Source organism: Bubalus kerabau, chromosome 1 (genome assembly GCF_029407905.1).
Source record: "Bubalus kerabau isolate K-KA32 ecotype Philippines breed swamp buffalo chromosome 1, PCC_UOA_SB_1v2, whole genome shotgun sequence".
NCBI lineage: Eukaryota > Metazoa > Chordata > Mammalia > Artiodactyla > Bovidae > Bubalus > Bubalus kerabau.
The window spans coordinates 92,939,420-92,953,351 of NC_073624.1; the positions used below are offsets into that span (position 1 = coordinate 92,939,420).

The following is a 13,932-nucleotide window of genomic DNA, read 5'->3' on the forward strand; positions in this document are numbered from 1 at the left end:
CCTTGAAGTACTCCTTTCCTGATTTGGAACCAGTCTGTTGTTCCATGTCCAGTTCTAACTGTTGCTTCCTGACCTGCATACAGATTTCTCAAGAGGCAGGTCAGGTGGTCTGGTATTCCCATCACTTTAAGAATTTTGCTTAAAGTTTGCTGTGGTCCACACAGTCAAAGGCTTTAGCATAGTCACTAAAGCAGAAGTAGATATTTTTCTGGAACTCTCTGGCTTTTTTGATGATCCATTAGATGTTGGCAATTTGATCTCTGGTTCCTCTGCCTTTTCTAAATCCAGCTTGAACATCTGGAAGTTCATGGTTCACATACTGTTGAAGCCTGGCTTGGAGAATTTTGAGCATTATTTTACTAGTGTGTGAGATGAGTGCAATTGTGCCATAGTTTGAGCATTCTTTGGCATTGCCTTTCTTTGGGATTGGAATGAAAACTGCCCTTTTCCAGTCCTGTGGCCACTGTTGAGTTTTCCAAATTTGCTGGTATATTGAGTGCAGCACTTTCACAGCATCATCTTTTAGGATTTGAAATAGCTCAGCTGGAATTCCATCACCTCCACTAGCTTTGTTCATAGTGATGCTTCCTAAGGCCCACTTGACTTTGCATTCTGGGATGTCTGGCTCTAGGTGGGTGATCACACCATCGTGATTATCTGGATCGTGAAGATCTTTTTTGTATAGTTCTTCTGTGTATTCTTGCCACCTCTTCTTAATATCTTTTGCTTCTGTTAGGTTTATACCATTTGTCCTTTATTGTGCCCATCTTTGCATGAAATGTTCCCTTGGTATCTCTAATTTTCTTGAAGAGATCTCTAGACTTTCCCATTCTATCGTTTTCCTCTATTTCTTTGCACTGATTGCTGAGGAAGGCTTTCTTATCTCTCCTTGCTAGTCTTTGGAATTCTGCATTCAAATGGATATATGTTTCCTTTTCTCCTTTCCCTTTACCTTTCCCTTCTCTTCTATTCACAGGTATTTGTAAGGCCTCCTCAGACAACCATTTTGCCTTTTTGTATTTCTTTTCCTTGGGGATGGTCTTGATCCCTGCCTCCTGTACAATGTCACAAACCTCCGTTCATAGTTCTTCAGGCACCCTGTCTAGCAGATCTAATCCCTTGAATCTAGTTGTCACTTCCACTGTATAGTCATAAGGGATTTGATTTAGGTAATACCTGAATCATCAAGTGGTTTTCCCTACTTCATTCAGTTGAATTCTGAATTTGTCTCTCAGTTTGTGGTCTGTGCCACAGTCAGCTCCTGGTCTTGTTTTTGCTGGTTGTATAGAACTTCTGCATCTTCAGCTGCAGAGAATATAATCAGTCTGATTTCGGTGTTGACCACCTGGTGATGTCCATGTATAGAGTCTTCTCTTGTGTTGTTGGAAGAGGGTATTTGCTATGACCGTGTGCTCTCTTAACAGAACTCTGTTAGCTTTTGCCCTGCTTCATTTTGTACTCCAAGGCCAAATTTGCCTGTTACTCCAGGTATTTCTTGACTCCCTACTTTTGCATTCCAGTCCCCTATAATGAAAATTACATCTTTTTTGGGTGTTAGTTGTAGAAGGTCTTGTAGGTCTTCATAGAACCATTCAGTTTCAGCTTCTTCAGCATTACAGGGCATAAACTTGGATTAATGTGATATTGAATAGTTTGCCTTGGAAACAAACAGAGATCATTCTGTCATATGCAGAGTACATCATATGAAATGCTGGGCTGGATGAAGCACAAGGTAGAATCAAGATTGCTGGGAGAAATATCAATAACCTCAGATACCAGGTGACACCACCCTTATGGCACAAAGCTAAGAGGAACCAAAGCGCCTCTTGATGAAAATGAAAAAGGAGAGTGAAAAAGCTGGCTAAAAACTCAGCCTTAAAAAATGAAGGTCATGGCATCTGGTCCCATCACTTCATGGCAAATAGATGGAGAAACAATTTAAACAGTGACAGATTTTATTTTCTCAGGTTCCAAAATCACTGCAGATGGTGACTGCAGCCATGAAATTAAAAGATGCTTGCTCCTTGGAGGAAAGCTATGGCAAACCTAGATAGCATTTTAAAAAGCAGAGACCTTACTTTGCTGACAAAGGTCCATCTAGTCAAAGCTATGGTTTTTCCAGTAGTCATGTATGGATGTGAGAGTTGAACCAAAAGAAACCTGAATGAACACTGAAGAATTGATGCTTTTGAACTGTGGTGTTGGAGAAGACTCTTCAGAGTCCCTTTGACAGCAAGGAGATCCAACAAGTTCATCCAGGAAATTAGTCCTGAATATTCATTGGAAAGGCTGATGCTTTAGCTGAAACTCCAATACTTTGGCCACCTGATGTGAAGAACTGACTCATCTGAAAAGACCCTGATGCTGGGAAAGATTGAAGGCAGGAGGAGAAGGGGACTACAGAGGATGCAATGGTTGGATGGCATCACTGACTCAGTGGACATGAGTTTAAGTAAGCTCCAGGAGTTGGTGATGGACAGGGAAGCCTCGTGTGTCCATGGGGTTTCACAGACATGACTAAATATCTGAACTGAACAATAACCACTGCGGAGCTAGAGAGACTATACAAGTATCAAACAAAATAGACTTTAAGGCAAAGAAAAAGAAATGGATCTAGTGACAACAAAGGATATTTTATAAAAATAAAGGCATCCGTTCATTAGGAAGCTCCACAGTTATAATCATATGTGTACCTAACAACCGAGTCTTAAAATACAGGAAGCAGATAACTGGCAGAATTAAAGAGAAATAACAATAATAATTGGAAAATTGAATATCCCACTCTCAATAATGGATAGAACTAGATAGAAAATCAGTGAATATATATATAAATATATATATATGAGTAGAACAATATAAACAAACTGTAAAACACTCTATCTGACAACAATGTAGTATATATTCTTTTCAACAGCACATGGAATGCTTTACAGAATAGATCATATGCTAGGCTATAAAACAAGTCCCAGTACATTTAAAAGGATTAAAATAATACAAAATATGTTCCAAAGTGCAGTGTGCTAGGTCGATGGATAGATAAAATATAACCTCCTTTTGGTTCAGGGTTTTTGGTTCAGAGTTGAACCCTGAATAATACAAGTTCTTAACGCAACACTAAAACCATGATCCATATAAGAAAAAAAAAAAAAGATAAACTGATGGAACTTCATCTGAATTAAACACTTTTGGGCTTCAAGGCACCATTAAGAAAATGAAAAGACAAGCCACAGACTGGGAGAAAACATTTGCAAATTATTTTTCTGAAAAAGGACTTGTTATCCAGAATATCTAAGAAGCTCTTAAAACTCAATAATAAAAATGAGTAAGTATTTGAATAGATGTTTCATCAAAGAAGATATAGGAATGACCAATAAGCATGTGACAAAGTGCTCAACATCATTAGTCAGGGAAATGCAAATTAAAGCCACAATGAGAAACCACCTCACAGCTATTAAGAAAGCTAAAATAAAAAAGACAGTAGAAACTAACACAACATTGTAAAGCAATTATACTTTAAAAAAAAAAGGAAAAAAAGACGATAACAAGTTTTGTTGAAAATGTGAAATAAGTGGAACCCTAATACATTGCTGATGAAAATTGAAATGGTGCTATCACTTGGGAAATCAGCTAATAATTTCTTAAAAAGTTAAATATATGTTTACCAGCAATAGATAAATAAATGACATAGAAATTCTGCTCCTAGGTATCTCCAAAAAGAAATGAAAATTTATGTTCATACAAAAACATACATGTGTGTTCATAGTGGCATTATTCAAAAACACGAAAAAGTGGGAGCAATGCAAATGAACTGGTAAATGGATAAATAAGGTTTGGTATATGCAAACAATGGTGTACAATTGGCACTAGAAAGGAAGAAACTACGATTCATTCTGTAACATGGCTGAACGTCAAAACATTATGCTAAATGAAAGAAACCAGACATAAAGGACTATGTGAAATATGATTCCATTTTATGAAATATCCAAGAAAGGCAAATCTATTGAGACAGAAAATAGATTATTGATTGTCTGGGGCTGAAGGTGGGAATGAGGATTGACTGCAAATGGGCTTAGGGATCTTTTGTGGATCATAAAATGTTCTAAAGTTAGACTGTGGTGATAGTTGTACAACTCTAAATGTATTAAAAGCCATTGAATTATACAACTATTGTGGGTAAACTTTATGGTATGTAAATTATACCTCAATAAAGCTGTTTTTTAGAAAAAGTAAAATCTATATCCAATGTCTTAGAGCACTCTCACCTGTTTTTTTCTTTTGTTTCTTCTTTTCTTCAAGCAAAAACATACTAATTCTGCTTAGTATCTTGACATTGCTCTCAATAGCTTTGAACGTTTCTGGTAACATCTCCATTTGTGCTAAACAGTGATGGTGTTCTTCAATATCAATTGCAGTGATCTCAGACAAAGTGACATCTTGAAGAGAGTAAAAAAAATTACTTTTGTGCAGAAAAATAATTATAACCATATAGGCTTATAATATTGGCTACCTACTCAATATTGTAGTATTGGGAAATACAGATATCTTATACCTATTTCTATTCTGAGGCTTTTCTCTGTGAAGAAATGAAAAAAGAAAAGACTTGGAATAGAAGACTGAACAGTAAATCTTGGGCATGAAAATATGCTTAAAATATAGTTAAAAGGTATCTAATGGGTTTAATTCCCTGATATCAGGGATAAAGATCTAAAATGTGTTTATATGCTTTAATACTGGGGATTAAAACCCCAATTAACTCCCTTGGTAAGTTTTCTAGTATTTCATAACCCCTGTTATATGAAATTTCTTATAACTAAATGAAATTTCTTTTTGTATTCTTAGCTTATTCATTCTTTCACTCAACTAGACTCTCCTCTGTCATATACTGTTCTAGATGCTGAAGACACAGCATTGAATAAAACAAATTCCCTGACTTTATTACTATTTATATTCTAGTGAAAGGAAACAAACAAAATTTAAAAAAATATTAATTATAAAGTGTGCCAGATGGTAAGAAAAGCTATACACAAAGAATAACAGACAGGGCCAGGGTGTAGAGAATGGGGATGGTCAGAGAACACCTCATTTTAAAGTGAGGTATAAGCAGAGAATAGACCGTGTGGCTACCTGGTAGAAAATGTTCCAGGCAAGGGACTAGGAAGCATTAAGACACTGGGCAGGAGCATGCTAAGTGAGCAAACTTGTTTTCCTTATTTTATTCTTCCTGAAACAGAGAGCAACTGTTTAACCATCTTAGCCTTTCCTTCTTTAGTCTTCTAATCCTTCAAAATTTACTTATAATTCTGTTCTGTAGGTTTTCATTAACTTTAAATCACTTCTGGAAACTTACTCCATTCTTCCAACCAGGCCAGAATGTAGGCAAGAGTCTTGTCTTTAATTTCAGCAGTCTTAGCGCAAGCAACTATTTCCTCCAGCAAGCTTCCTCTCCATTTCTTATGTTCTATAAGGGATATTTTCCTTCCAGCATGCATATTCTCATTCGCAGTATAGCGATTTATTATACACTTCACGTTTTGCATTATGTCTGCCAGCTGCATATTAAGATACTATAAGCATAAGAAGGGAGATTAAAGTAATAAGTCCTGTTTGACAGTAAGATTTGATTACCTGTCTTCCCAGAATGTCAGTGATAGTCACTATAAAGCTCTCTAATCAAAAGCTTTTTAATTTTAATTTTTCTGTAAGTCTAAGATTTTCCTCTTAATTTTTTTTCTCTGCCTTCATCCTAGAATTTCTATGATATAATGAAAAGAATATTTGGTTTGAAACTACATCTGGATTCTAACTCTAGCGCCCTCCTTAAAATGACTTTTAGTGGACTTCCCTGGTGATCCAGTGGTTAAGAATCTGCCTGCCAATGTAGGGGACATGGGTTCGATCCCTGGTCTGTGAATATTCCACATGCCATAGGGCAGTAAGCCCATATACCACAACTACTGAAGTCCCCTCTCTGTAGAGCCCATGTTCCACAAGAGAAGCCACCTCAATGAGAAGCCTGAAACTAGAGAATAGCCCTCCTCTTGCTGCAACTAGAGAAAACCCTCACAGCAACGAAGACCCAGCACAGCTGAAAAAATAACTAGCATTTGTTTTTCATAGTAGCCACCTAAATGGATATGAAATGATATCTCATTGTGGTTTTGATATGTATTTACCTAATGGATGTGAGTAAAGTAATGCTTTATGCTAGTAAAGTAATGCTCAAAATTCTCCAAGCCAGGCTTCAGCAATATGTGAACCGTGAAATTCCAGATGTTCAAGCTGGTTTTAGAAAAGGCAGAGGAACCAGAGATCAAATTGCCAAATCCGCTGGATCATCGAAAAAGCAAGAGAGTTCCAGAAAAACATCTACTTCTGCTTTATTGACTATGCCAAAGCCTTTGACTGTGTGGATCACAATAAACTGTGGACAATTCTGAAAGAGATGGGAATACCAGACCACCTGACCTGCCTCTTGAGAAACCTATATGCAGGTCAGGAAGCAACAGTTAGAACTGGACATGAAACAACAGACTTGTTCCAAATAGGAAAAGGAGTACGTCAAGGCTGTATATTGTCACCCTGCTTATTTAACTTCTATGCAGAGTACATCATGAGAAACGCTGGGCTGGAGGAAGCACAAGCTGGAATCAAGATTGCCAGGAGAAATATCAATAACCTCAGATATGCAGATGAGGTTATTTCTGTCACCCTTATGGCAGAAAGCAAAGAGGAACTAAAAAGCCTCTTGATGAAAGTGAAAGAGGAGAGTGAAAAAGTTGGCTTAAAGCTCAACACTCAGAAAACTAAGATCATGGCATCTGGTCCCATCACTTCATGGCAAATAGATGGGCAAACAGAGGAAATAGTGTCAGACTTTATTTTGGGGGGCTCCAAAATCACTGCAGATGGTGATTGCAGCCCTGAAATTAAAAGATGCTTTCTCCTTGGAAGGAAAGTTATGACCAACCTAGATAGCATATTCAAAAGCAGAGACACTACTTTGCCAACAAAGGTCCATCTAGTCAAGGCTATGGTTTTTCCAGTAGTCATGTATGGATGTGAGAGTTGAACTATGAAGAAAGCTGAGTACTGAAGAATTGATGTTTTTGAACTGTGGTGTTAGAGAAGACTCTTGAGAGTCCCTTGGACTGCAAGGAGATCCAACCAGTCCATTCTAAAGGAGATCAGTCCTGGGTGTTCTTTGGAAGGAATGATGCTAAAGCTGAAACTCCAGTACTTTGGCCACCTCATGTGAAGAGTTGACTCACTGGAAAAGACTCTGAACCTGGGAGGGATTAGGGGCAGGAGGAGAAGGGGACGACAGAGGATGAGATGGCTGGATGGCATCACCGACTCAATGGACGTGAGTTTGAGTGAACCCTGGGAATTAGTGATGGACAGGGAGGCCTGGTGTGCTGCAATTCATGGGGTTGCAAAGAGTCAGACACGACTGAGCAACTGAACTGAACTGAACAAATATTGGTAAGGATGTGAAAATTGGAACTCCTATGCACTATTTGTGGGAATCTAAAATAGTGCAGCCACAATGGAAACTGTATTAGCAGTTCTCCAAAATATTAAAAATAGAATTACCATACGATCCAGCAATTCTGAGTATACACCCAAAGTAACTGAAAACAGGCACCCTGTCAGATAGTCATACACCTATGTTCATAATAGTATTATACACAATAGCCAAGAGATAGAAACAACCCAAGCGTGCATTGACAGCTGAATGGATAACAAAATGTACATTATTCAGCCTTAAAAAGGAAAGACATTCTGAAACAGTAAATTCCATGGACAGAGGAGCCTGGCAGGCTACAGTCCGTATGGTCGCAAAGAGTCAGACATGACTGAGCATCTGAGCACACATGTGGTTAAACCATAAGACATTAAGCTAAGCTGGGACTTCCCTGGTAGTCCAGTGGTTAAGAATTTGCCTTCGAAACTGAAGAAACAACAACTTATGGCCCAGGAATAAATCCTGCAAAAAATAAATGCAAATAAAAGTTAAAAAAAAAAATCTGCCTTCAAATGCAGGTAAAGTGAGTTCGATCCCTGTTCAAGGAACTGAGATTGACCATGTCTTGGGGGCAATTAAGCCTGTTCACCACAACTAGAGAAGTGTGGCCATCAAAATGAAGCCCCAGCACAGCAACCGCTCCCCGCAAAAAAAGACATTAAGCCAAGTGAAACAAGTCAGTCATAAAAAACAAATACTGGGGACTTTCTAGGTGGTCCAGTGGTTATGATTTCTCCTTCCAATGCAGAGGCTATGGGTTCCATCCCTGAATGGGGAGCTAAGATCCCACATGCTTCTCAGCCAAAAAACCAAAACATAAAAAAGAAGTATTGTAACAAATTCAATAAAGACTTTAAAAATGATCCACATTTAGAAAAAATACTGTATGATTTCACTAATATGAGGTATCTAGACTAGTTGAATTTACAGAAATAAGTAAAATGGTGGTTTCCAAAGGTTAGAGGGAAGAAGGAAATAGGGTATTGGAAGATGAAAAAGTTCTGAGGAAATTCCCCAGTGGTCTAGTAGTTAGGACTCCACTCTCTCACTGCATGGGCTATGCAGTGCTGCCAAAAAAAAAAAAGGGAAAAAGTTCTGGATATGGATTGCATGGCAATGTGATTATACTTAGTAGTACTGAACTGTAGACTTAAAAATGATTAGGATGGTAAAATTTATGTTATGTGTATTCTACCACAATTAAAATTAGATAAAAATGTTTTAATATATAAAAGGAGTAATCAGATGTTAGGTGCTGGAAATACTGCAATAAGAAACAGAAGATCTAGTTGCAACAAATAATTTGTCTGATGTATAGGAGAACCGAGACAGAGTTTGCTAGGTCAAGTGATGAAGAATACAGTACAAGCTAAGCAGTTGCTCATAAATTCTTCCAGAAATCTGAAGTGGGAAAAACATTTCCCAACTTATTCTTTGAGGCCAGTATTATCCTGATGCCAACAACAGATAAAGACATAAGAAAATAAACTATATCAATATTCTTTATGAACACAGTCACAAAAATGCTTAACAAAATATTAGAAATTAGATCAAACAATGTACTAAAAATACAACAGTATGAACAAGTGGGGTTTATTATTAGAACATAAGGCGGTTTCAAAACTGGAAAATTAATAAGTGTAAATAATCATATCAACAGACGAAGAAGAAGCATATGATCATCTCAATAGGTGCAGAAAAAGCAGTTGACAAAATTCAACATTCATTCATGATTTTTTTTAAATTCTGTAACAAATTAGGAATAAGGATAGCTTCCCCAAACTGATGAACATTTACAAAAAATTTACAGCTAACATTATACTTAATGGTGAAAGCCTAAATTGCTCTAAGGATTCCTTTTTATTCAATCTTTTATCAAGGTCCTAACCAATGAAATAAGGTAAAAAAAAGGAAATTAAAGAATATTAATTGAAAAAGGAGAAATAGGTTTCCATTCACACATCAAACAAAACCAAAAACAAACCAAAAATTAAACAAACAAAAAACTTTATAAAAATACCCAAAGGAATATATTTTTTAAAAGCTGCCAGTATATAAAAATCAAAATCATACTTCTATACACTGCTGTTGCTAAGTCACTTCAGTCGTGTCCAACTCTGTGCGACCCCATAGATGGCAGCCCACCAGGCTCCCCCGTCCCTGGGATTCTCCAGGCAAGAACACTGGAGTGGGTTGCCATTTCCTTCTCCACTGCATGAAAGTGAAAAGTGAAAGTGAAGTCGCTTAGTCGTGTCCGACCCTCAGCGACCCCATGGAGTGCAGCCTTCCAGGCTCCTCCGCCCATGGGATTTTCCAGGCAAGAGTACTGGAATGGGGTGCTATTGCCTTCTCCCTTCTATACACTAGCAATAAATAATTAGAATTTGACATTTAATAAAACTATCATCTGCAATTACACTAAAAACATGAAATATTTACAAATCTAACAAGAAAATTGTACATTGAAAATTACAAAACCATTGATGAAAGAAATCAAGAAGATCTAAATAAATGGTGACAATACTAAGTACAGACAAGGATGAAGAGCAACTGGAACTCTTACAGTTTTCTGAGGGGAATGCAAAATAGTAAAGCCATTTAAGATAACAGTTTGACAATTTCCTATAAAGGTATGCTACCACAGGACCTAGCAATACCATTTCTAGGTATTTAGCCAAGAGATGAAAACTTATGTTTATAAAAGAATTCGTACATGGAATGTTTATAGTGACTTTATTCATAATTGCTCCAAACTAGAAAGAACTCAAGTATCTTTTAACTAGTGATAGATTCAAGTGACATAGGGTATGATTCCATTTGTATGGCATTCAGGAAAGGAAAACTATAAGCATAGAAAACCAATGGCTTCAGGAGGCTATCAGCAGGAAAAGGGTGGCCACAGAAGGGTGTAAGGGGATTTTTCAAGGAGTTAGAACTGTTTTAAATCTGAATTTTGGTGGTGATTACACATCTATACGTCTTTGTCAGAATTCTCAAACAGTACACCAAAAAGGGTGAATTTTACCTTAATTTTTTTTTAAAGGCAGTAGAATCACAGAATACTTGGATTTGATTCCAGGACCCACTATGTGTAACAACCATGACCTTTAGCCCAGCCTCACATATTGTCAGTTTCCTCATTTGTGAAATAAGATTAATAGTAATACCTATCCCTGTTGAATTATTCTGGGGATTAAATGAGATAATCTATAGATAAATTTATACCATACATAACATGGTAAACACTTTAAGTGCTGCCAGGTTATTAAGTGCTTGCTATGTGCCACACCCTGAATATTCATTGGAAGAACTGATGCTGAAGCTGAAGCTCCAATACTTTGTCCACCTAATGTGAAGAGAAAAAGAACCCTGATGCTGGGAAATATTGAAGGCAAAAGGAGAAGGGAGCGGCAGAGGATGAGATGGTTAGACAGCATCACCAACTCAATGGACATGAATTTGAGCAAACTCCAGGAAATGGTGGAGGACAGAGGAGCCTGGCTATCTGTCACCAGACAGACATGTTAGAAACATGTGCCACAGGGGTGAAAGGGTCAAAGTAAGAAGATGGGTAACCATAACCTGGAGCGGGATAGAATCTGAGAGGCAGATAAGAACAATGCACACTGACCGAAACTGCCCACCCTGGCCAAGCGCCATTAGCGTGAATTATTTTAGGACAGCAGATCCTGGTAAGGAACATGGAACTAACAAGCCACCACCAACCGGAAAAGTTCAGGAAAGGGCAAAAGGAGACACCACCTGTACTACTACCTCCCAGAATCCTTCTCTCTGGCATCCATCTTGGCTGAGCAATTTGTGAACAACCAAGAAGGACCCTGAGTCAGAATGAGTGGCCAAAGACAACCCAGAAACTAATGCCATCACCGTAAAACCCGAGACTGTCAGGCACAAGGCAGAGCAGTTCTCCTGGGTTCCCTTACCCTGGTGCTCTCCCCACTGGGGTGCCCTTTCCAATAAAGTCACTTGCTTTGTCAGCACATGCATCTCCTCAAACAGTTCTTTTCTGAGTGTTAGATAAGAGCCACTCTCAGGGCCCTGGAAGGGGTCTCCCTTCTTACAACAACAAAATGAACGTATGGCAACCCACTCCAGTATTCTTGCATGGAGAATCCCATGGACAGAGGAGCCTGATAGGCTACAGTCCAAAGGGTCGCAAAGAGTTGTACACAACTGAAGCAACTTAGCGTGCATGCATGCACCTATTCTCCAGCTGAAGAAGCAGAAAATCCTTAAAAGTTCCTGTGTTCCCAATATCAACTGCATCGCTTTCCCAATGTCCAAAGATAAATACTATTCTGAATTTTAGTCTCTATACTTTTAACACAAAGTAAACTGAATTATGTCCCTCCCGCAAAAATATTGTTACCAAACACAAGTTCACCTGCCCAACACACAGTGAGGCCAAACAAATGGAAATGTTGGAACAGAAAAAGGTTTACTGCAGGGTCAAGCAGGGAGAAAGGGTGGCTCCTGCTCAGAAACCCATAACTCTCCAATGGTTTGGGGGGAGAAGTTTTTATAGGCAAAATTGGGGGTGAGGGCTGCAGTGTGTGTGACTTTCTTCTGATTGTTTGGTGGTATGGTAACAGGGCAGTACTCTAGGAATCTTGTGCTCAGCCTTAAGTTACCACCCTCCATCTGGACAGAGGGCTTCCTACCTGCAGAAGAAGGATTGTTATGAATATTTCTTGAGGAGGAACCTGATCTGCCCCCAGGCTGCACTGTGGTGCCTAGACTGCTCCTCCTTTGTTTCTAAATTCCCTTCCTTCTCTGATTAACAACTATTTGAATCTGCCCTTTGGAACACAGGGAAGGTCAAGGAGGCTGAAAGCTTTTTTCCTGCAGATAAGAAACTGGGGACATGGAAAGGATTTGTACCAGGGAGGGCCCCACAGTGTCTTACTCCCTTTCTGGAATGTGTAAATGTTACTTTATATGGAAAAAGGGTCTTGCAGATGTGATTAAATTTATGATCTTGGAGTGGAGAGATTATCCTGGATTATCTAGGAGAACCCTATTGCAATCACATGTGTCCTTATAAAATGGAGGCAGAAGGGGCAATATTTAGACACATAGGAGAAGGTTCAATGTGAGGATGGAACAGAAAGAGATTTAAAGCTGGAGATTGGAGTGATGTGGCCATAGCCAAGGAATGCCAACAGCTACAAGAAACTGCAAGACACAAGGAATGGATTCTCAGAGTCTAGAAGGAGTGTAGCCCTGCTGACAACCAGTCCAGTGATTTGCAGATTTCAGATCTCTTGAATTTCTGACCTTTAAATTGTGAGAGATTAAATGTTGTTACAGTCTCCCCAGATGGCTCAGTAGTTAAGAATCTGCCTGCCAATGAAAGAGAGGCAGGTTCCATCCCTGCGTTGGGAAGACCCCCTGAAGAAGGAAATGACAACCCACTACAGTATTCTTGCCTGAGAAACACAGCGCTCCAGAGGTGCTGGAATGTAATGTGGAGGCTGAAGGAAAGAAACCTGAGGAATGATCAGAGTCATGTGTGGAAAAGACTCTTGAAGGTCCCTTGGACAGCAAGATCAAACCAGTCAATCCTAAAGGAATTCAACCCTGAATATTCATTGGAAAGACTGATGCAAAAGCTGAAGCTCCAATACTTTGGTCACTTGATGCGAAGAGCCAACTGATTGGAAAAGACCCTGATGCTGGGAAAGATTGAAGACAGGAGAAGGGGGTGACAGAGGATGAGATGGTTGGACAGCATCATCAACCCAATGGACATAAGTTTGAGCAAGCTGTGGGAGATGGTGAAGGACAGGGAAGCTGGCGTGCTGCAGTCCGTGGGTTTGCAAAGAGTCAGACAGGACTGAGTGACAGACAGCAACAAAATGCTGCTATTTCTTTTTCTCCCACAAGAATGCACAAAAGGAAGGTTAAAAAAGCTCAAACTATTAATGCTTCTGCATAACTTAACTAAGTTATCAAAGTTCAGAATATTTATAGGATTAGAAAAAAATACCCAACAATAACAAGATAAAATTTATAATATCTGATAATTGATTGAAAAATATCAGACAAGGGACTTCCCTGGCGGTGCAGTGGGTAAGATTCTGCCTGTCAATACAGGGAACACAGGTTCAATCCCTGGTCTGGGAAGACTTCACATGTTGCAGAGCAACTAAGCCCCTGCTTCACAACTACTGAGTCTTCACCCTAGAGCCTGCACAACACAACTACTGAGCCCATGTGCTGCAACAACTGCAGGCCGTGCACCTAGAGCCTATGCTCTGCAACAAGAAAAGCCATGGCAATGAGAAGCCCACATGTCACAACAAAGAGTAGGCCCTGCTGGCAGCAACTTGACAAAGCCTATGTGCAGCAAGACCCAGCACTGGTCTTTAAAAAAGGTTCAAAAA

At 39.0% G+C, this 13,932-nt stretch overlaps 1 protein-coding gene across 1 annotated transcript in view; it reads right to left on the reverse strand.

Moving 5' to 3' along the window:
* The window catches only part of FAM186A (family with sequence similarity 186 member A), a 73,568-nt gene that overhangs the window by 41,403 nt on the left and 18,233 nt on the right, over positions 1–13,932 (reverse strand). The window contains exons 2-3 of the mRNA XM_055580018.1: positions 5,348–5,564; positions 4,263–4,433 (exon numbers count right to left, since the gene is read on the reverse strand). Of these exons, the coding sequence (XP_055435993.1) occupies positions 4,263–4,433; positions 5,348–5,564 (388 nt within the window). The remainder of the gene's footprint in view (positions 1–4,262; positions 4,434–5,347; positions 5,565–13,932) is intronic.